Source organism: Ahaetulla prasina, chromosome 3 (assembly GCF_028640845.1).
Source record: "Ahaetulla prasina isolate Xishuangbanna chromosome 3, ASM2864084v1, whole genome shotgun sequence".
In the NCBI taxonomy this organism is placed as follows: domain Eukaryota; kingdom Metazoa; phylum Chordata; class Lepidosauria; order Squamata; family Colubridae; genus Ahaetulla; species Ahaetulla prasina.
In genome coordinates this window covers 49,993,304-50,018,683 of record NC_080541.1, presented here as the reverse complement: position 1 = coordinate 50,018,683, position 25,380 = coordinate 49,993,304, and the positions used below count along the sequence as shown (strand labels likewise).

Here is a 25,380-nt window from a genome sequence, read left to right as displayed (position 1 = left end):
AACACCCTTCTGGATCTGAGATTTTTCTGGAATATTAATTTCAGGTGCTTTAGTGACTTTTCATCCCATAAATAATAGTGTATCTTCATCACTGAAATGGACACGAAATTATACCACTGTTATAATGCAGATCCTTGTTATGACCCTTATAAAAGGCTATGCCTTGTGTCATCATGCCAGTGGTGTGACATAGAGTTTTCTGTATTGAAGACTTTCTACTTACTTTCAAGTGGCACTCTGACTTTATGTGGACAGCCCGAAAGACTGCGATGATGAGGATACAATCCAGTCACATGACCAGTTCCATCACAACCTGGAATGGGACATTTGGTCTCTCTTTTTTCAGGCCTGGGTACATCTGTAAAAAAACAGAATGGACGGTCTGGCTGGAACACTGTAAATTAAATATTAGGCTCAGCCTAATATATATATATATATATATATATATATATATATATATATATATATATTTGTTTTCTGAGGTTTGTTTTTTTATATATTTGTTTTCTGACACAGGATGTCACCACCACACATCCACCCAGAAAGCACACCCAAACCCACACTGATCAGGAAGCACGACCAAGGACCAGAAGCCAGACCGCAGCTGCAACATTAGCCACTTCAAACCCCTCCAATCCATACATGCAGCAGACCGACACCCACTACGAAGATGTAGCACGACCACGAACACGAAGCCAAACAGCAGCAGTGCAGCTCACCAGCTCAAATCCCCCTGCAGCACAGATTAGACTGAGCACAACCAAGCCCCCACCAACACAGGACACACCCCCAGCCAATCAGAGCACAGAAAAAACCCCATCCAATCAGAGCACAGCCAAGCTCCCACCCAATCAGTTCAAACCCCCACTAGCAGTTAAAAGGAAGAAACAGCTGCGATCACACATTGCTCCCAGAAGCACGAAGCTGAAGCCTGAAGATGACGAATGAGACTTGTCGAAACGTCGCCAAGACACTTCCAATTTTACACGGAGAAAACCGAACAACCAAAGACATATATATATATATATATATATATATATATATATATACACATACATACATACACACATACATACATACATACACACACACACACACACACACACACACACACACACATATATATTAGGCTGAGCACTTTTAAGTAATAGAATAAAAAGCAATTTTCTTTCAAGGTGTTAATAAATCCTGAAATGCTAGACAACATTTAACATCCTACTTTAAATAATGACTTGTTATTTTTGCACTAAGACATATGGCATTAGAATTTGCAATGACATTTGCGTCATGTGCCAAAAATTTGGAACTATCTATGAGTGGAAAAATAACTAGCTAAACAACTAGCTATCAGGCTTTGGAAAAGTTGGATTGTTGTGAACAAATCAGACATTCATCCCAAAATATAGAACCCTAACAATGTCTTAGAACCTTATGTCGAATTTTTCTTTTTATCAAGATGCTTTAATAAGGAATTTATACAAGGAATTATATGAAATCAATATACCAGCATGGCTAAAAGTGCAGGATTTGTTTGCAAGCTAAAGCTATATTTATATAATATTTCATTCATATTAGATGTGAAGTTTCAGTTTTTGCAGCAAAAGTAAGCATGCAAAATATGCTAATCTCTCCATTAAACACTATAAAAAGTTCTGTTTGCCTTATATATAGTATTTATTTATTCTAATATAAATTTACCTTTCTTGCTTTTGAAAAAGGATAAATATAATGATCATATAAACATTTGAATTTTGAAACTACGTAATAGAATTATAAAGTTTAAAATTATTTGTTATTTTTGCTATACAAATACACATGATTTTAATATAGATTTAAGATATACAGAACATTTCACTTCTGTCTGAAAAAAGGGGCACAGAAAACTGAAATAATATTATTGTTTGTCTTTTTTCATCTTTTCAGGTATATTAAAAACAAAATTGTCTGTATCTGCCCTATCCTTATATATATAACTTTTAAAATCTTAAATACATATGCATTTTTCTTCAAAATAAGGAAATGCCACTGAATTAAATACAAATAATTTTCAAGTGTCATCTCTGCATCTTCAATAAAATGGCAGACTGAAATCAAATAAGAGTTCTTCTACAGATATATATCTTTAAAAGGACTGGACCCATTAAGCAGGTATAGTTTGAGCAGTTCATCAAAATGAAACAATTTACAGTATCTTCTATATTAGCCAATTACATTTTTTGGCACATACACATTTTAATGTCTTTAACTGCCTCCACCACCACCACCAAGTGATCTGCTTGCTTCCATAATATTTTCAAATTACAGTGGTAAGTGAGAGATTGGCCAAGCCAGAGGGAGGAGTCAAACAGGGAATTAGCCTGAAATCCCTATGGAGTCACAAACAATCTGACTCCACCCTGCCCTTGAATGTCACTGAACTTTAATCTCACTCACATGTAGACTGTTAATCTGAGAATATTCCTGTGTATAGGCTTGAATAATAAAACAACTAACTGAATTCTTCACGTGTAAGTCTGGATGTTTGTGTCTAATGGTAAGGCAAATAGTTTGCTGATACATGTACTTATAATTGGAATAATCATATATTCATATAGGAAGCATATATTTATGGCTTCCTGTCTTTTTTCCATGCAGTTAATTTAATAGTTCTTATTCAAGTTTTCTCCATAATGTGCCCTTCATATCATCTTACTGAAGAAACCCATGGCCTCTCTCAAGAATTCCATCTTTGGTACTTTTCCAATCAAAATTAAATGGCTCTAGTGAAGAGATGTCAGCCTTTTCAAGTAGATCTGACAGGAAACATGAGTAGATGAATTAATTCTACTTTATTGAAAGGCTATATTAACAGAATCTTGCAACTTTGATAGCACAAATCTCCCATCATCAACCTTTACAGGTTGAGAAGTTAGGGATGGTCCCTCCTGAGCCTCTTTCTTTTTCATTATGCAGCTGTAGGCTATGTCCTGTCTTATGCAACTATTCCCTAGACACCATCTTTTTGCCTATTCTCAATGTCTTTGTCATATATCATTTCAAGAGGCTCCATCTCAAAATGGTGAATGTTACCAGGTATCAGATTCCCAACATCTTTGTATTTTTCATACTAGCATTGTGGGTCTTTAGCTTTACGAACATTTCCTGCAATGATACATTTATATGTTCCAGTAATATATGATAAATCTTTGTTGATTTGATGGAATGCTTAAATGATGCCATTTCAGGCACTGTATGACATTTCTGGGACCCTAAATATATAGATTGTGTAGGTCAATGAATGTGGATTCTCTATCTCATGTTCTGAGTAAACAAAACCTATGCTACTGTCAGAAGAAAACATGACAATAGACTTGGAAGATATCACTTAGCAGAAATAAAGAGAATGTAACAACCCTATATTTCTACAACAGATAAAAGCCAGTCAGGCTGATAAGAGTTTGCAAAGAAACTATTCTTTAATATAGCAGGCATATCTTGGAACCCATACATTGTATAGTCTTCTTTAGTATAATAGTTTCAGCTAGAGTATAATTAATAGATACAATATACAATACAATTCAAAGTAAAATTACATTCATTCATTTACATGGGATTATTTTCTCCTAAAGATCTTCCATTGCTCAGACAATTTAACATCATAAAACTTACCTATTGATAAGTTTGGCAGTGAAGATTCTAAAATTCACAGCTAAAAACACTTTGAAATCCATCATATATCCGTGAACGATTTAGGGTTTACTAGAAACTTATCATTTGACAAAGCCAGTAAAATATGCAACAATATGTATTATATACAGATATGATTTAGTTATTACATACTGTATCTATATGGTATGGTAAATGGTTTCATTGTTTAAAATCTAATTTGGGACCAGAAATCCACATCCACAGAAATGTTTTCTCTACTGTGTAGTACACTGTTCTTTATCACTGGGGAATCCAAAGAGCCTTGTTGCACTTCCAACTGAATCAAATGCAGGTAGTCCTTGACTTACAACCATTCATTTAGTGACCGTTCAAAGTTACAGCAATGCTGAAAGAAGTGACTTATGACAGTTATGAAACCATTGTAGCATCTCCATGGTCATGTGATCAAAATTCAGATGCCTGGAAACCGGTTCATATTTATGATGGACGCAGTGTCCCGGGGTCTTGTGGTTACCTTTTGTGACCTTCTGATAAGCAAAGTCAATAAGGAAGCCCGATGTATGTAAAAATTGTGATACTAACTTAACAACTTACAATGATTTACTTAAGAACTGTGGCAAGAAAGGCTGTAAAATGAACCGGAACTCACTTGACAACTCCCTTGCTTAGTAATGGAAATTTGGGGCTCAATTTTGGTGATACTTGAAGGATTACCTGTAGTATTGTGGAAGTAAAGAAAGCGATTTCTTCCCGTTCTCCCCGTTACCTGAATCGTAACACAATAATGAGGTGTTTGGAAGAAAAGGACTACTGCACCATTGCAAACAAATGATGTGTGAATGTAGTCCACTAAGTGTTGGCATGATAAGTTGAAATCTTTCACATATATAAGTCATTTATAAATTATATAAATAACCATCCAAGCAGTACTTTTCAACACAGGGGGCAGGGAAAGGGCAAGGAAAGGAAATATATTTATTTTGGCAGTCATGTTGTTGAAGCCCTGCAGTAAATCTCCCATTCACTGGTATCATTTTTGTAATAGCCATGAGGGCATGAAATTCCTTATCAAAACTTTTATATCATATTAAACATGAGTGAAAAACCCAATGGAGTGCTCAGAAAGTCAGTGTACTAGCTAAAATTCAGAACAGTGCTACTCTGGAATCAGGGATGGGGACCAGGATTTAACAACTATTTAACTGAATGTGTAATTTACTGTGAACAAAGAAAGTGGACTTACGCTTGTGGTTATAGACTGGTCTACCACCAAGGTCAACTATTTTGGCTTGTCTTCTTTCACTTGCAAGATGCTCCAGTAGGAACCTATCCAGTTCTTTGTAAGTACTATGAAAGACGTGACCCTGCTCTGCCTGAAGAGCTATCGCTTGTTCCAACAAATTTAAATTCTGTTTTGTTTTATCCAAGTCAAATGACTGTTCTGTGTTTTCTGATAGACAATCATCTTCACAATCTGGAAATGGATTCTGCATTCTATTGCTGCAAGTGTCAGCATATGAGTCCTGTGATTCTTGCAGTTCTGATCTCAAACTACTAAAAGTTTCAGAATTGTTAACATCTTTTTCTTCAGCTTTGACATCAGGTGTATTTAGGACCTCTTCCTGATTGCATCCTACAAGATACGTTTTACTTAAAGGCAGTTTTATACTTATCTCTTCAGAAAAATTTGAGGAACTATCCCATTCATTGTCCAGAATTTCAGAGCTGGTTTCGTTATCTTCTGAGGAACAGTATTGTGGATGTAGAATGCTAATTCTGTCCCTTACAGAAGAATTAATTCCATAACATGCAGCAATGTTCTTATTCTCTGTTTTTAAGGGCTGGTTGCCACTATCACTTAGTTTATCATTCTCTAGGGAATTTGGTGCATCTTTTGCTATTTTTTCAAAATTAATTAATGTATTGGACATTGTGTCCTGGCAATTAGTGAAATTGTCCTTCTTTAGAAGATCATTTTCTTGCATGTTGAAATACGAGATACTTTTTGCTGACACTAAAGTGGTGTTTTCTAGAAAGAGAGAAACAGAGAAGACAAAGTTAGAGTACTTCTATTTTGGCCACAACAAATCTGTTAACTATAAATTAATCTACTTATGTCAATGAGATCTTGGGGAAATGTTGCCTATGTGGTTGTTAAGAACTGGCAAAAACTTGATAGTACAAAATCAATCAATGTCAGTGAGAACAATCCAGGGTCAAACATTCTTAAAACATTTTTAGGGTTTCTTTCTTGATTTATATGAAATCATACTGTGCAAAACATTCCTTTAAAAAATAAATGGAAACAATAGAATAGAATAACAGAGTTGGAAGGGACCTTGGAGGTCTTTTAGTCCAACCCCCTGCTTAGGCAGGAAACCCTACACCACTTCGGGCAAATTGTTAGCCACATCTTCTTAAAAACTTCCAGTGTTGGAGCATTCACAACTTCTGCAGGCAAGTTGCTCCACTGATTAATTGTTCTAACTGTCAGGAAATTTCTTCTTAATTCTAAGTTGCTTCTCTCCTTGATTAGTTTCCACCCATTGTTTCTTGTCCTACCCTCAGGTGCTTTGGAGAATAGCTTGACTCCATCTTCTTTGTGGCAGCCACCTGAGATATTGGAACACTGCTATCACATCTCCCCTAGTCCTTCTTTTCATTAAAAAGTACACAAAGTAACCAAACAATTATGTGAATCCATGATAAAATTATATAACTTGTCCCAAAATATAAACAATTATAATAATGTGAAGTGTAACTAGTATTGTGATCACCACTTCATATGTTGAGGCAGGCAGGCAGACAGATATATCTATATCTCTTCTTAAGTTTATTTATTTATTTTATTTATTTATTTATTTATTTGATTTTTATACCGCCCTTCTCCCGAAGGACTCAGGGCGGTGTACAGGCAAAAATAAAACAGATAATACAATATACAATTTAAAATGCAAATTAAAAAACTTATTTTAAAATTAGCCTGAGAAGTTAAAATATAACATAAACTAAAAACCCCATTTAAATTAATTAATAAAAATTTAAAATTAATAAAATTCAATTCAAGCCAGCCCCGCGCGAATGAAAAGATGTGTCTTCAGTTCGCGACGGAATGTCCGAAGGTCAGGTATTTGGCGTAAACCCGGGGGAAGCTCGTTCCAGAGTGTGGGAGCCCCCACAGAGAAGGCCCTTCCCCTGGGGGCCGCCAGCCGACATTGTTTGGCGGACGGCACCCTGAGAAGTCCCTCTCTGTGAGAGCGTACGGGTCGGTGGGAGGCATGTGGTAACAGCAAAAATTATAAGTTAAAAATTATCAAAAAGAGACTTGCTTTGAATGCAACAATGTGTAAAAGAGATATTTTGTACCTGGCTTACTGAATTCATGGAAAGACAATCCATAGATACAAAATAAAGCTAGGGGCAACTTCATCATTGAATTCAAAATGAAATCAATGAATTATTGTGTGCTAAATTAGTTACTATCAATGTGAACATGGATATGTTGAGCAGTGGGAAAAGTGCCTCTCTTACTTACAGGTGTGTTTAATTTTTACTTTGAAGCAATAGAGCTTGGAAAAACACAAATATAATGCAGAAACTGGCAGCTGAGACTTTTCTTATGTTGATGAAAACATTTTTTCCCCTGAATCTTCTTTGACAATGTTAATTCTTCCCCATTGCTTATATTTTCAATTGATTATATTATTAAAAGGTGATGTATTGGATTTCTTAAAGAATTTCAACATACACATGTCCTGTATTGAGAATCACTTTTTCTTTGAGATTGCATGTCAAAACAATGGTAGTAGCTACAAGGAAAAGAATCTCAAATGCCAAAAGACAATAAATCCTTTGTGTTTCATTTACTTTTTTTTTCTAAATGTTTTTTTTTTCCTGACAAGGACACTCCAAAATACATCTCCATCATCTTCCTTTCTGGTAATTATCTCCCTAAAATCAACACTGGTCTGCCAGGATCAAGTAAATATTACCATAGTAACTAAAAGCATTTTTGGATGAAGGGAAGAATTTAGCCACAACACTAGCCCCTTCAATAATGCTGATTATAGGGTGTATTCTTTTGTTGGGATGCATTCAACATAAACTGGAACGTTTTGCACTTTACTTCCTAGAAGAGAAAAAAATGAGATAAACAAGTGCATAATAAAAAATAAGACAGTCTGGTTCTTTGCGGAATCCATGTCAAACCAACTCTGGGTTTAAATATTAACTTAAATATCATCCAGAAATGCAAATCAAGTTTTGTCTCAGCAACAGTAAGCTATTAAGAGAAAGTATAAAGGGTTATCATAATTTCAAAGTATTATCAACTACTGAAAACAAATAAAAAGCATTTTCGGTGAATATGTCCAATTCATTGAACTATTCTCTCAAGCCACTTAACTACCCACATGTGTACAATAATGATTTATAGACATTATACCTAATTATGCATATTTGGGCTATGGTGGAGTGCCTAACAAAAGCTCTAGAAAGCAACAATTACCTCTGTTGCTTAGCTACATAGTTTAAAATATTCCTATTAAGTGCAGATTATTGTGGAAGGGGGGAGGAGAATAGAAATGCACATGTGCCTCTACAATGCATTTCACTTTATAGCTGCCAAACTGTTAGCGTTTTGGGTCATTTCCAGTTTACATAATTGTTTGGTTCAACTGTTTGTTATACATTAAAAGAAAAATATTTATTAATTGTTTCTTACACATTTTCTTCCAGAAACTGGGCCCCATACCAAAGGATGGAGCCCTTTTTGAACTACTTGTCAGGCATTTGTTGTTGCTGTTGCTATTATTGCCTGACCTGAAAACTCCCAACATAACTTTATTTATGGATGTTCTTCCTTCAGGGTATAGAAAGAAACAATCAAGAACAGCAGGCAAGGTAACAAAAATCCAAACACTTATTAATAGATATTCTAATCAAGGACGTGGTGGCTCAGTGGCTAAGTCTTGTCGATCAGAAAGGTCGGCAGTTCAGCGGTTCAAATCCCTAGCACTGCATGAGTGAGCTCCTGTTACTTATCCCAGCTTCTGCCAACCTAGCAGTTCGAAAGCACGTAAAAAATGCAAGTAAAAAAATAGGGACCACCTTTGGTGGGAAGGTAACAGCATTCTGTTCGCTTTTGGCATTTAGTCATGCCAGCCACATGACCACGGAATTGTCATCAGACAGCACTGGCTCTTTGGCTTAGAAATGGAGATGAGCACCGCCCCCTAGAGTCAGGAATGACTAGCACGTATGTGTGAGGAAAACATTTACCTTAACCTTTAATCAAGGACAGAAAATGTCTGAGTAAGGTTCATATTTTCCCCCCTTTTCTCCATTTAAATTAAATGATAATAAATAGAGGAAAGTAGTAAGTAGGGGTAAAACTCTTATTGAATGTTTTACATTTTTACAACAAAAAATTCCCCAACAGCCAATCTAACATTCATGAGTCAATAGTACAGAAATGGCCTATAGAGCTATTTTCCTTGTAGATAGATGCATGAATTGCAGTTTCTGTCATATGAAATCAGTTTGAGGTTATTCAGAAGAGATCATTACTACCCTAACAGCTATTTAGAAATAGGAAATAGGACATGATTTATTCTAGCATTACACTCCTCTTTCCCCACAGAAGAAGAATGTATGTGACTATTAATCACATATAAGTACATATAATTATCACAATAATAACTGTGGGGTTGAAACAACATGAAAGTTGCTGGATATCAATATGATATGTCCCTTGGTCTATAAATGTCCATTAAATTCATGAAAATACTGGTGCAAGGCAGCCTCCTAGCATTGGCATTGCTTTAATCTGTTTCTAAAATGGACTCTGAACCATACACAAAGATTATTTATCCATTTATTGGACAAATAGAATTACCAGTAAATTCTATGCATGAACACATGCATGAACATATGCATTCACACCCCCATGCTCATGTAAAGAAGCAAGATAACATTATGACTTGACCATCAACAATCAGACAAAAGCTCTATGTGAAGAACTACTTGTGAATTAAAAGGATCTAAATTATATATCTTAAATCACTCCAACTTTATTTGAGAATGGGAGGCCATTTTATTTTATGGAATTCCATAGTATATCTTAAACATTTAACTGAACAGGATCACTGTTACGTAGAACTATCATAAGTGTAAATGACTTCTCTTCAAAACTATGCTTTGTGCATGGGAGTACGAATCAGTCAAGCATGCATTGTTAGTTATAGAGCTAGAAGACAAGTTGATGTTAGCCTACATGTCACTGCAGAGAAGTCTTACTTATGAATGGATGCAATCCTTCATTCTAAGGCTGACAGAGAAGGCTAAAAGGTCTTCTAATGGCTACACCTTTGTTCTGCTAAGAATATGGATTGATAGACATAGATCAGTATGGTAAATTCTTGTGCAACATAGGAGAAAAAGTGGCTTGCTGGTATCCAAAGTCTTGATGGTGTACTATCATGAAACCTAATTTAGATATCTTCTATTCAAGACCTAATTTAGTTATCTTTTATTAAATCCAATAATCCAATAATCTGCACTACATCTTACAACATCTTGAATCTCCAAAGACCTATGCAAGGGTCCTTTTTGTAGACTTTAGTTCAGCATTCAATACCACCATTCCAGACACTCTTCTAACTAAACTAAACCAGCTACAGGTACCTGAACAGACTTGTAAGTGGATCACAAGCTTCCTAACAAACAGGAAGCAGCAGGTAAAGCTAAGCGGGATCACTTCAGATACTTGTACAATTAGCACAGGGGTCCTCCAAGGCTGTGTGCTCTCTCCACTTCCCTTCTCTCTGTATACCAATGACTGCATCTCCAACGATCCATCTGTTAAACTACTGAAGTTCGCAGCTGACACAACAGTGATTGGTCTCATTCGAGACAATGACAAATCCGCATATAGACGTGAGGTCGAACCACTAGCCTTGTGGTGCGACCGTAACAATCTGGAACTGAACACACTCAAAACTGTAGAAATGGTGGTAGACTTTAGGAGAAACCCTTCCATACTTCCACCTCTCACAATACTTGACAACACAGTATCAACAGTAGAAACCTTCAAATTTCTAGGTTCTATCATATTGCAAGATCTAAAATGGACAGTTAACATCAAAAACATCATCAAAAAAGGACAACAAAGACTGTTCTTTCTGCGCCAACTCAGAAAGCTCAAACTGCCCAAGGAGCTGCTGATCCAGTTCTACAGAGGAATTATTGAGTCTGTCATTTGCACCTCTATAACTGTCTGGTTTGGTTCTGCAACCCAACAAGACAGACACAGACTTCAGAGGATAATTAGAACTGCAGAAAAAATAATTCCTACCAACCTGCCTTCCATTGAGGACCTGTATACTACACGAATCAAGAAGAGGGCTGTGAAAATATTTACAGATCCCTCACATCCTGGACATAAACTGTTTCAACTCCTACCATCAAAATGACGCTATAGAGCACTGCACACCAGAACAACTAGACACAAGAACAGTTTTTTCCCGAAGGACATCACTCTGCTAAACAAATAATTCCCTCAACACTGTCAAACTATTTACTAAATCTACACTACTATTAATCTTCTTATTGTTTCCATCACCAATCTCTTTCCACTTATGACTGTATGACTGTAACTTTTTGTTGCTATCATTAAGGGTTAAATTGCAACCTATGACCATCATTTGTGTTGTAAATGTTGTACCTTTGATGACGGTATTTTTTTTCTTTTATGTACTCTGAGAGCATATGCACCAAAACAAATCACACTTGGCCAATAAAAAATTCTATTCTATTCTATTCTATAAAAAATTCAAGTTCCAGATCAATATTTAGTAACAATAAAGTGGGGAGGGAGGGAGGATGGGGAGGATTGAATTTCAGTCTATTTAAGACAGAGTTGATCAATTAAAAAATAGATCAGAGGAAAGAAAACATTATGTCTTATTTTTATACTTTGCATTTACTTCTAGAATCTGATGTGATTCTTGTTATGCAGCTGTCAGTGTCAATCGTATCTGCTCATGAAATATCAGTGTTAGACTATTAAGTAAGAATTAGCCAAGATGATATGTACCTTAAATACATATTATTTGAATTCTCTATGGGGTGACTTTTGAAAAGTATTTCAAAAAATCCAAGTGTTTTAGAATACTATAGCTAGACCATTAACTGGTACCACTTAGGAAAGGCTTAATCATTAATATATTTTTGGATTTTTAAAAAACATTTTTGAATATTGGAGAAATGAAGACCCTTTGGACTGGGAAGATTTTATTGAACTCATCAGGTGAGTTTCCACCTTCTTAGAAGACAGTGAGATAATTTTGATTTTAAAAGTTTGAAAAATATGGTTGGTTTTTTTTGACTATGCAGTAAAAGGATGCTTAATATATAGATTTTTGAAAATTAAAAACTGATCAATGGGCAGAAAGATTTGGAATTATAATTTTGATTATTTGCAAGATTACTATTTTCTTGTAAGAAAATGGGAATTTTTTTTAATGATAAGGAGATTTTGAAGGCTGGACATTAGAGCCAGAGGATAAAGAAATGGGAGCAGAAATCCTTGGTGCAAAGTTCTTCGTACTTTCAGCTGTGTTTTAGGACATAATGGATCAAATACTTAATAAAATTGACAGAGCATATTGTAATGAAGTTGTAAAACAAAACGGGTTGCAATGAATGTCTATGAAATTAATTTGAAGGGGGATTTAAATGTAAAACAAATGAATCTGTTGGATGACTCATTCCCTAAAGGAGATGAACAGATATTAAACTAGGAAACTGATTTGGATGTATTTTTTTCCTGAATGCACAAAAGAGCTCTGCTAAAATTTGGAAGGACTTTTTTCGAAGTGAAAAACAGAAGGATAAATTTTATTTATTGATGTCAAAGAAATCTGTTAAAGTTTTGATGGCATTTTGTTTCGAAACATGGATGAGAAGCAAACTACTTTTTTTTTTTGAATGGGTTAAAAATAATTTTAAAAAACAACAATGATTTATAAGATTGTCTTGTTTGATCAGGCTTAATAGAGAAAAACAGTTATATCTAGTTGTCCTTAATGGACTTTTGATAAGAAAGATTGACTGAAGTAGCATTTGGACTTTGTTTTCCTTAAGTATGAGATGAGCTATGGGGAGAAGAGAGATTATGCTTTATTTAGAGATAGTGAGAAGCTGTTTAAAAACCCTACTAGGGTAAAGTTACCTCTTTTTTCTTCCTCCTTCTCTTTCCTTTTTTACTTTTTTTTCTATTGCCACCCCCTCCCCAACTCCATTTTATACTCTTTTGTATTTTTATTTTGGTATTTTTTATAGTTTATTTTGATTTTAATTCTCTTAATTTATAATTCTTAATATTTAATGCCCTTCTGTTCTTTACTTAGAATTCTAGGAATCATAACAATTAGTCTCAATTTAATAAATTAAATGAACTATGAAATGAACTACTGTAACTGGTCCCTCTCATTTTGGGGGAATTTAGTAGTGTGCATAATCCTATATCTGCTCCCCCCTCCCTTTCTCCTTCCCCCGCCCCCGTGGCAATACAACTAGATCATCACCATCATCATCACCATCATCATCACCATCATCACCACCATCATCATCATCATCATCATTTGCACAAAAATGTGAAGTCATAGTTGCCAGTTCTTTTAGTTGATGTTGACCTTCATAACCATTGAGTTCTTCCCAAGAACCAAAGAAATTGTAATGCACTGGCATAGTAGAAGTGCACATCTAAGTAGTGTGGCTTTTTAAAATTGACATATGAAAATTTTGTCAATGTGCAGATTTTCTAAGTGCCATACAAGATGTCTTGGTATGGCACTCAGCATGCTGATGACCACAGGGATTACCATGGCCAGTTTATGCTATTTTGTGTATTGGTGTTTTTCTTTGATTATTATATATACAAAAATGTAAAATCACAGCTGCCAGTTCCTTTGGCGGTATTGGGTTTGTACGAATCAATTTATTTGATTATCGTTATTATTTTAGAAGATACCCCTGCTTCCTATTTTCTGACAACAACCCTGAAAAGTACATTAGACTGAAAGACATTAGGTAACTTGTATATAATTATAAAAAGTCATTAGAATCTGATCCAATAAATTTAATGGAACTTATTCTCATGTGTATGATTGCAGACTAAGGGACCCTACTACTTATAACTTGAATCTTACACACATGAATTTATGAAGAAAGTAACCCAGTACAATTCCAATCTCATTGTTTTAGACATTTGACAAAGCAATTTCCAATACAATTCTGTATTAATTTGTTATTAAATTTCTATAAATTTACAGGAATTTTGATCTGAGCAAAGACGTGTTCAACTGGTTTGTTTTCCTGACTCACAACGTATATTCAGCAGAAGACATGAGAATGCATGAGCACATATAAATGCACAAATTCAAACCAACATAATAGGCATGATGTAACCGCTGTTTGTCCCAGCATCCCACCTACCATTTCATCCCATGTGATAAGCCAATAGTAGTATCTGTTATAAGTTTTGCTCTACTAGGTGGGCTGGGATATTTATTTTTAAATAGTAACCTAATCACAAGTTAGAAAATAGTTCTGAGAAGAATCTAGAATATTCCATTCTGAAGTTTGAAACACTGAGCATGTTTTGCTTAGAGCACCGAATAGTTGGAATGGCTATTTTGAGATATTTCCAGCTTAGAATATTTTACACACCTTAAATCCTAAACTTGATCAACTTTTAATTTTATAGAATAGAATAGAATAGAATAGAATAGAATAGAATAGAATAGAATAGAATAGAATAACAAACTTAGAAGGAACCTTGGAGGTCTTCTAGTCCAACCCCCTTCTTACGCAGGAAACCCTACACCACTTCAGACAAATGGTTAATTAATCTCTTCTTAAAAACTTCCAGTTGTTCCACTGATTAATTGTTCTAACTGTCAGGAAATTTCTCCTTAGTTCTAAGTTGCTTGCCTCCTTGAATAGTTTCCACCCATTGCTTCTTGTTCTACCCTCAGGTGCTTTGGATAATAGTTTGACTCCCTCTTCTATGTGGTAATCCCTGAGATATAGGAACACATTATTATTATTATTATTATTATTATTATTATTATTATTATTATTATTATTATCATCATCATCATCATCATCATCATCATCATCATCATCATCATCATTACCATTATCATCCTCACCAGTGTACCACCCTTGCACCACAAATCAGGTTAATAGAGATAATGTGAATGACTGGTTCAAACTCCTCCAGTGAGCTATGTCCCCAGTTGTCTTATATGGTAATTAACATTGGCTTTCTGATATAATTTTGAAGGGCGTCTAGTGATAGGATTTCCCTTGTGTTCTTTGGGAAGCATTAGGAAATATTGATTAAGTTAGAATCCATGCTTTTTCATACCTGTTTGGAGAACATTATTATTGTCCTGAAAGTGTGTCCTGCCTTCATTCTCTCCTTTGCCTTCCAAGGTGGGATTGTAGTGGCGAGGCTTCATTAACAGAGATTTTCTTTTGTTGATTGGAACTTCCAAAATCTGTTCTTCAGCTTTTCTCTTCTTAGCCATGGAGTTTTTGTAGGCACTGTATTTATACAAAAGCTTTTAATAATGGAAAAAAATAAAATGAAAGACATTGCACAAGAAAAATAGTATAACCAAAGCTATCAATGAATGGATCCTGTAAAAGTGTGTATATATGTGCATGGACATATGTGGATATGCTTAATTTTACTGGATGGAGAGAAAGGTGAAGACCGTTTTCAGAATATTTTATTTTCTAATGCAACCAAAAGTCTACAGAGGCATAATACATATGTTTTAAGGAAAAGGAAAAGTCATCCTTAATTCTGAATAGAAAATGTGTTAATATAATCTCAGCTCTTGACTAGATTATATGTGTCCAGGAGTAGATAAAGAGAGATCAATAATGATTTGTTAATCCCCAGAGAGAGCTAATATGAAAATTCCAGTTGATTGTGCCTAATTTCTTTGTTTTGCTCAGATGAGTACAGTTGAAATATAACCGTTTGAATGGTTTGCTCTTTTTCTTGTATGTAACAACCAAGGTACTGCCTGAGCTTTAGAAATGGACAAAGAGGTAGATAGAAATGCATAGCAAAGATACATTTGGATTCTGATCTAAATCAGAACCAGCACATGATCTGCAATGCAAGATATTGCTGCAGCATTTCTGAGCCACCACAAAGTCTTACTGTCATAGCTAAATCATTCAAAACTGTTATACAAACTCTGGTTTCCTACTTGTAGTTTTCAGTCCCTGGGATCTAATACTGTAGAAAAGAAATCAAACACACACACACACATTCACAAACATTATTCTATCTTATATTTGACATTCTTGAAGATATTTAAAGATTACTGTCATAATCAACTTAATCTCCTCTTCTTTGCTCAATACGCTCAGGTTTTGCAATTTGTTTTTCATTGGATTAAGTTTCTATGGTTCTGACAATTCTTGTCTAGCCCCACTTTGATCTACCATGTTTTCCCAAAAATAAGACCTGTCTTATATTTTTTGAACCCTGAAATAAGCGCTTGGCCTTATTTTCAGAGAGGTCTTATTATTTTGGGGTGCATGGAGCAAGATCATCTATTGCAATATCCTTCCTGTAAAAGACTACTTCAGCTTCAATCGCAATATTACAAGAGCAAAAAATAGATTCAAGCTAAATGTCAACCGCTTCAAACTTGATTGCAGAAAATATGACTTCTGTAACAGAGTTGTTAATGCTTGGAACTCATTACCTGACTCCATAGTCTCTACTCAAAATCCCAAAATCTTCAACCAAAAACTGTCTACTATTGACCTCACCTCATTCCTGAGTGGACTATAAGAGGCGTGCATAAGAGCACAATAGTGCCTACCATTCCTGTCCTATTTTTCTCTTCATTATATCAAATTAATACAGTTGATGCATATTTTTTTACTTATATATTTTCTTCAAGACATGTTGTTTTATCTATGACAATTGTTTGTGTATACTGTTGGGACAAAAGAAATATATATGTTGTGTCTTGCCCGCCCTCAGAGCAGCCGGGGCCTTCTTACCTGCTCCCGCACACTGAGGAATGTATGCCTCCCGGTCCCAGTCCTGGCTCCATGCCCACACAAACTGCAGAAGGAGAATCTCCCTGCCCCAGCCCTGACTCCATGCCCAGGCAAACGGAGCAGCTAGACCCCTCCCCCTCCTCCACAGCAGGTGAGCCTGAGGAGGGTTTATTACCAACAGCTGATTGGTGTGACCCTCGCATCAGAAGATTGGAGAGGCGGAGGCTGCAGAGGAAGGAGGGCAGGCCTTAATGAGTGCTGAGTCATGGAGCCACACCCCATGGCCTATATAAAGGATCTACTTTCTGGCAGTCTCTGAGTCAGGCAAAAGTCAAACTTATCTTGCTGAAGTCACTTACTGGTCTCCTGCCTGCTCTGAGGACTTTGCTAGGACTTTGGGCAGAGCTGCAGAGGCACGCCTGATTCGGATTTCCCGGACCCAGCCGTCAGCGGAGGAGTGGGACACGACAATATATATATAAAAAGATGGGACTCCTCTTGCTGTCTTACCTGATTTCCAGCTCTGCGTTTAAATATTTTCGAGGAGGGCTTATTTTCAGGGAGAGGCTTATTTTAGCACATGCGCTCAAAAGCCCGATTGGGCTTATTATCAGGGGATGTCTTATTTTCAGGCAAACAGGGTATATAGATCAGATTTAAAAATAATTGTTTTGGGGGCTAAATAGATTTATTCTGCATCTTCAATTATAATATGCTATATATTTATAGAGGTTTTTTTTTCTGTCTTTATAATCTGGAAGTGCCACAGCTCGATAGCAGCCACAAACTGCTATGAAAGATTTGAAAGTAGCCCCCGTAACTCTTTCAAACCTTATAAGCAATATACAAGGAGTAACATATTAATTGCATTTAAATTTATTTATTAAATTTATTTGCCACCTATCTCATTTCAAAAGACTCTGGGCAGCTTACAACATAATACACATTAAAAAAATTAAAATCATAGAATATAAAGTTACAAAAGAGACAAAATCAAATCATTTATTTATTTAGTCTATATGGCATGCAATGTCAGAGAAATTTACAAGTGCTAGACAAAATGCAGCCTTGACAGCCTAAATTGCTAGTTCATTCTGTTCAGTGCTTGGGCGCTGATCCTTGGTGCACCACAGGGGCAAACTAGGTTACACCAGCTGACTAGCAGCACTCGGTTTCATGCTTTCAAACTGCTGGGTGGGAAGGAGCTGGGGAGCAAGTGACAGGAGGTTACCCCATCACCCAGAGCCAGACTCGAACTCTGGAATACAAACCATTTCTGACTGGCAGTTCTGGGCACCATTAAGCTGCTGTGTCACTGCTTCCCCTACAAAATCATGGAAAAGGAGGCAGCCAGATATATTGGGGGGTGGGATAGAGGTGGGATTAGTGAGTCAACCACCTCCAGTGTGAAATTCCTCCATTGGGACCCCAAACCATATGGCAGAATCAGGTTTTAAGGCTCTTACAAAAAGTCAAGAGGGTGGGAACCAGTCTCATCTCAGGGGAAAGATGTTCCAAAGAGCAGGAGCCATGACAGAGAAGGTTCTTCTCCTAGAACCCACCAGCTGAAATTCCTTGCCCGAGGGGATCCGTACAGTATGCCTTCTCTGTGACTCAATTAATTGTATTAAATTCAAATGAAAATGAAACCACATTTACTATGTATCCTGATCCCATTCACATCTTTATTTTGGCTTCACTTTCTGAATTCGGGTAACAACATTCTATCCAAAGATCAAATGCAGCCCGTAACTTCAGGAAAGAGTTGAATATATTTCCTACCTAACAAAGCATATGGACCTAAGACTGATTATTTTTTTAAAAAAATATATTATGTACTACATTCTAAGAAAGTATAAAAATGTTTTATTATTTGTTAACAAAGTTGAATGGCTGGAAATAAGTATCTCTCAGCCAGAAGGGCCATAAAAAAAAACCTTGAAAATATATTCAGACTTGATATACATGTTCTTTGAAAAGTCCAGTGTCACCTACTGAAAATTCTACATTTACTCTTTAAAAAAAAGATTCATTATCTGTTGTTCTCTCTCAGTTATGCAATATGAATAAAACCATTATATCTGTCACAGATGAAAAATTGCATTTATGGATCAGTGTAATCCACTCATTGGTTGCTGGACTCAACTCCCCTAGGGAGTATGACAATTCAACATGATACCACTGGTTGTTAAATTTTGCATTTGGCTCATTGATCTAGCAGAAAGATTTGCAAAAATCCCTGTCTCCAGACAGCTCCCTGTTGGTTACACATATTATGAGGCTCAACAGCATAAATTCATCTTTAACTTATGTGCACTAAATTGGCTCCAGTTTGGATTGTTTTGGATGATGGCATATGACTAACTTAAGCTTTTTACTTTTTCTTTTTAAATCCAGGTTGGCAAGGCTTCTTCTTGGCAAGCTACCATTACAAATATGAAGGACAGGGAAACAAATGTGAAGATCTTCACTGCGGCAAAAGTTAAAGCACAACCGAATGCATTTTAAATTGTAAATTCTCTTGCTCTGTCACAATGTTGCACAAAGCAAGAGACCAAAATAATGGATTCCTTCCAATCCCTCTATTTAAAATGACTATGGTTTATGTGGCATATTTATCTGCTACAGCAAAGCAAATGCCACAAAGGAGTAATGATTTTTTTTCAATGTACATAATTCTAGGACTACATGGTACACAGGTAAAGAAGTATAATTGGTTGGATTGGAATAATTAAATTTGTACATCAAGTTGTTTTTTTCCTTCATGTAACTTTTGAAAAATCATTTGCCAATTAGGCTCTGCTAGTTATATTGGGAATTCAAAACAGGCAGGTTTTTCTCAGGTTGCATATACAAACTATATGAATATAACAATAAATAAATTACTTTCAATGGAAAGTAAAAGAAAAATATTCATCTAACTTATAGTTCATGATCTCGTGGGTTTTAATCCTTTATTCTACAGTTACACAACATAATACAAAAATGTGCTGGGCTCCCATTTATGCATCCAAATGGCTGCCCATGAATTTTGATATTTGTAATCTTTAGCCTATTTATGAACACTTCAACATGTTTATTCCTAGTCATCTCAGTTTTCTTATGAATAGAAGGAGCTCTGCAATCCAAAGAAAAATAGACTGGCTTTATATTGTCACTTATGATAGGCATGATTCAAAGAACTTGGAGACGATTACTTTTTTCAACTACCTTCTTTTGCCCATTCCATGTACAAAATTATCTGATATTGACTGGGAGCAGGTGGTGGTGGGAGTATTGATGGGAGTATTCTTGAGTAAAGAACTGAAAACTTTAAGATACCTTGAATCTTAAAATTGATATAAAGGTATTAATAAAAGAAACTGAAAATGCTTTACAATTTATTAGATAATAAATTTGTGTGCAAGTTTTTTTGTATGTGTTTATTAATCATGCATGTATGTGTAAGCACATCCAACTGTGTCAGTCAACTAATGAAATAATTCTGTACATGGAAGTATCTAACAGCCCAGAAGTAAAGAAACCAAGAATTTTCATGGGAAACGTCACCTTCCCAAATCTCTATAGGATCTGCTAATTGTAAATTGTCCTCAGATCAGTTACTCTTGTGGTGCAAGTGAGCTGCAAGTAAATTGACTCAGTTGTCCAATGGGAATAATGTTGTGAGATCACAGTTTTATAGGAACAGTATAAATACCAGATACAGATTTAGCTCTTGTGCATTTGAGTTTTCCATTTTACTCCTACTTTCTGGCCTTCCCTTTACCTTCTTTTATTTCTTCCCATCTTTTTGATTTCATATGTGATCTCATTCCATCAAATTAATTTGATTCTAATTTGGCAGTTTAAATGTGAACCTGTGGTTTCCAACTTCCAACTATATTAAACATTTTCTGGACTTGCTTTCATATAACCAAGTTATCAATATGTGATTCACCACCCAGCATATGGCAAACATATATTTAATCTTTAACTTTGAAGTGGGAAGTCATTTATGTTCCTACCATCATTTGATCATTTTGGTACCATGAACACACAAAAACTGGGACACCAACCATATGTATTCATATTTTTCAAAGAAAGAGGTTTGTTTCAGCTGTTCTTGTAGCTCATATTTGCATTCATATAGTAATTAATAACATAATGAGAATAAAGTCTGAGGCTATGCATATACAAAAAAGAATGGCTTTACTTTTTATCAATAATTTGCATATTAAAATGTTGCCTTTTATTCTGGTACTACAAAACATGTCATGTAATCTATTCATTATGGTATTTCTGATGATAATGTATGCTTTGTACAAAATTTACCAAAGTGTTGCCTTCTGCTAGAGAATTCAATAAAGAGATATTTAGCGTGTCCTTTTGTATATGAGGTTTAGTGATGATTATCCATACCTCCTACATACAGTAGCTGGGAGAACCTTGTCCAAATTGATCCACAATAAAACTGTTTCTTCATTGAATATACATCATAAGTACTTTACTACTATTCACTTTCAGAATATTTTAAACAAATTTTCTGATTCACTCCCAACATTTCCATTAAAATAAAAGCTAGGAAGGAGAAAGGAGGAGGAGGAGGAGAGCAAGGGAGAGAGGGGAGGAGCAGGAGGAGGAGGAGGAGAAGAAGAAGAAGGAGAAGGAGAAGGAGAAGGAGAAGGAGAAGGAGAAGGAGAAGGAGAAGAAGTAGTTTGCAATTAATAGCTGAAGGTATTGCAGGGGATGGATTATACTGTGTTATAAAAGGCAGTTTAGCCTGCAGGAGGAATGATTCAAGAAAGCAGCAACAGCAGAAATTGGGACAAAATCAATGCTAATGCTATAAGTAGATTTGGATAAAGGCTGGAAACTAGGAGACCATAAGTTCAGACCTATCTTAGCCATGAAAGCTAGTTGGGCTGTTTACTCTTTCTCACCTCAACCCACCTCCCAGAGTTCTTATTGTGGGGAAAACAGTAGGAGGAAGGTATGTTGGGTACGTTTGTCACCTTGAGTTATTTGTAAAAGTAATAAAGACCAGAAACAAACAAACAAAAAACAAACAAACAAACAAACAAATATTCCCACATTTAGAACAGCTTATACCATAATAAAAATTCTTAACTATTCAACATGCAAATTATATAGTTCTCATTGCAGTAATTCTCTATGTAAATAGCCTATTTATTCAAATTATATTTTTGTGAGCCAAATAATTTAAAAAGTTCTCCTTGAATCAAAGAAAAAGAATACTAATACAGACCATTTAAAATACAAATTCTCATACTCCTTAATTGTATTAGACCATTTCTAACACTGAAAATAACAGCATTTTCCTCATAATTTTAAAATATAAGCCAAACCTTTTTTTTTCCTTAGAAAATATTTACTTCTTAAATATCAGGTATACAAGACTTCTATAGAAAGCTTCCTTTTAAATTCTTTCCAGTATAACAAATCAGCATGTCAATAAAGTTTTTTCTTTCTGTGATGCATATATTCATTTGCAAAGATATGTTAAATTGCGGTTTCCTAACAGTAAGTCTCTAATTTAGCAGCTCTATTATGCATCTCATACATTTTGTCATTAATGGTTTTGTTGCTATTTATCCATGGTCCACTTGTTGTCATGGAATAGCAATAGCAATAGCACTTAGACTTACAGTATATACCACTTCACAGTGCTTTTAAAGCCCTCTCTAACCAGTTTACAGAGTCAGCAAATTGCCCCCAACAATCTGAGTCCTCATTTTACCGACCTCGGAAGGATGGAAGGCTGAGTCAACCTTGAGCCGATAGGACTTGATCTTTTTTTAATGAATTAGGATCTATTATAATTTCATTCCTATGCCTGATTTGGCAGGTTTGTTGAAATATTGATAAAAGGACATATTTTAACTAACAATTCAGTTTCTGCATTGTGAAATGACACAAAACTCATTGGGTGATTTGAAGATGTTGAGATCTTCTAAAATTACACCCTTGATATACAACTCTCTTTGTAAGTATAAAAATAACATTTCTGAAACATTAATCGATTGCTTGCTTGATTGATTGATTTAATATGCTGCCCATCTCTCCAATTAGAGGACTCTAAGTGACTTACAAAGAATAAAAAGATGAATATAAAAACAATTAAATTTTTAAAAACTACCATATATAGTTTATCTATCTATAAAATTTAACTATACAGTTTGAAGTTTAAATATATAGTTATATAGTTTTTTTAAAAATGTCTATCTTTTAACTTACCAAAGAAATTTTATCAAAGATTTGGAATGGAATCAATTTTCTTAATATATACAAATAAAAATGTACTTAAAACTGCAGAAAAGTCAAAGATCATTTCTTTGTGCTCTTAAAATGTAGACAAAATTTTCATTTGTTCTTACAGTTTTGATGATTTTATAGCAGAGTCATTAATGGCAGCATTAACAGAATATATTCTAATAGAAGTTTAAATTCAAGTAAAAATGGCTGTTATATATATATGATATATTATGCATCAAAACAAATGTAAACATTTAGAATATAGTATTATAGCAGGCGAATTTATTAAAGAACTGAAGTCAGAAACATATGAACATTTTAAAATGTTTATAAATATTGTATATCAGAATACAAGACAATTTAGAAGTTAAATATTTATTGAATAGTGTTTTAGTTAGATTTTTTTCTTTCTTTTCTCTGTTAATTGATTTATCTTTGAATAATTAAAGAGCATATTGGCATTCAGCTCAGAGATTTAAAAAGTCTTTTAAAACCTTTTTTTTTCACTTTGTTAAATATAATTCAGTGTATTCTGCTTTTTATGATTAATCCTTCAATGATTTACTGAGCACCAACTAATAACTTTTCCAATGTTTTTCGTACTTAATGATATTACACACACACACACACACACTTTTCATTATGGATGCATATCATACCTGCATACGCTCTTGCTCATTAATTATTTATTAACTATTTGTATCAAAAACCTTTGTGGAAGCCCAGGGGAATCCAAAGTGAGACTGTAAAACAGTGAACCATTTCAAAGTTGCATGCATGCATTTTTCTATCAAAGTCCTGATGAGACTTTAAAAGTTTTTAAAAATTATGTTTGTTTGTTTTTAAAAATTATATGTTGCTTTTCCTAACCTAACTTTTTTCTTAGAAAAAAAACTTGTAAATCAAACAGTTGCAGACACATATAAAAAATAAAATGATTGATAACATCATCGGTTTGCCAATAGCACTTCCAGTTTAGATACCCATCACAGGATACTATGTTTAATAATAACATTTTCTACTTGTCGTTGCAACATGGAGTCATTTTTATGGCTGATATCTGTAATATTTAGTTTCATGGATGCACCAAGCTTCCTTCAATAGGAGAAGGGTTTGATCGGTTGTGCTATCTAGATTGTACATCAGAGCCATACCAAATGAGTGGTAGAGAAGGGTGTAGAGAAAGATTTCTTTGCAATAACACAAATGAATGATGTTCCCTTACTAATACTAAGTGAAGTTCAGATGTGGAATTTTCAATTATATTTACATTTTATAATGTCAAAAAAGGAATACTGACCACAGAGAGATGAAAGCAATACACAGAAAGATTTAGCTGCCAATGAAGATAAAAGAAGAATCAGGACTGATGAGCAGCAATCTTAGAGAAAAGTAACATAGAAGTTATTAAAATATGCAAGTCCAAATATACTAATATGAGAATTGGCAAAGAAGAAAGTAAGATAGTGCCGAGACCAGGGTATATATAATAAGTTAGAAAGCAAATACATTGTGATTTAACTGGAATCAGGATGCAATTTCAATATCAAAGGATAATTTCTTTAAGAGAATAAAATAGGGAGCAGATAATATGGTGCAGCCTTTTGGGGGATAGGGAGTTTATTAGTTCTTTTAAGAGAAGCTTGGGAAGGAAGGGATAGTGCTATTGACTCATTATGCTTGGAAGCTGTAGATTTTTCAGACGGTAAACTAATGTTTTGTGCTACCTGACTAAGATAAACAATTGGACTGTGAAATACAAAAAGAGCATGTAAAAGGGCCAGAATAATAGAACCTTGGTTATAACCTGGATAAGGCCTGCAACCATAATGAAATCTTGGTGTGATTGAACTCCATTTGAAAACAAGGAGGTGGGGGGGAGAGAGACCAAATGTGGACGTACAACAAAGGGACAAGAACCCAAAGAGTTCCACTTCTCATATTCAAATGCTTGACCATTTGCTTATGTTTATAAAACTTGGAATACTATGGTCAGGTTTGGACATTTCTTGGGGCAAAAGTCATTTTACATAAGGAACAAGGCCACCAGTTTTTCATAGGGCTTCCCCCCCTTTTTCAGTTCCTATTAGAAGAAATAATCATGTTTATCAAAATAGTAAAGAAAATTGAATATCACTTTAGAAATGGCAATGTTTTCATACTGATGTTGCCTCCTTATTTTAAATTAATTTCAGTTAAAATGGCTGTAAAGTGAAGAGAACTGTTCAGGAAGTAATCCACAGTGTCATCCTGCCATCACTTTAGCTTCCTGCATTACAGGATAGATTTTATGGCTACATTGATGGCAGGTGATAGTATAAAATGCTAGTTTTTAAATAATCAAAGTTTTACTTTATTTGAACCAAGCTAAAGGCTTAT

The 25,380-nt window shown here is 34.9% G+C and overlaps 1 protein-coding gene across 1 annotated transcript in view; it reads right to left on the bottom strand.

Annotated features, from left to right (window-relative positions):
* The window catches only part of ST18 (ST18 C2H2C-type zinc finger transcription factor), a 95,382-nt gene that overhangs the window by 54,775 nt on the left and 15,227 nt on the right, over positions 1-25,380 (bottom strand). Inside the window, exons 3-5 of the mRNA XM_058174469.1 lie at positions 15,083-15,261; positions 4,892-5,677; positions 224-358 (exon numbers count right to left, since the gene is read on the bottom strand). Of these exons, the coding sequence (XP_058030452.1) occupies positions 224-358; positions 4,892-5,677; positions 15,083-15,261 (1,100 nt within the window). The remainder of the gene's footprint in view (positions 1-223; positions 359-4,891; positions 5,678-15,082; positions 15,262-25,380) is intronic.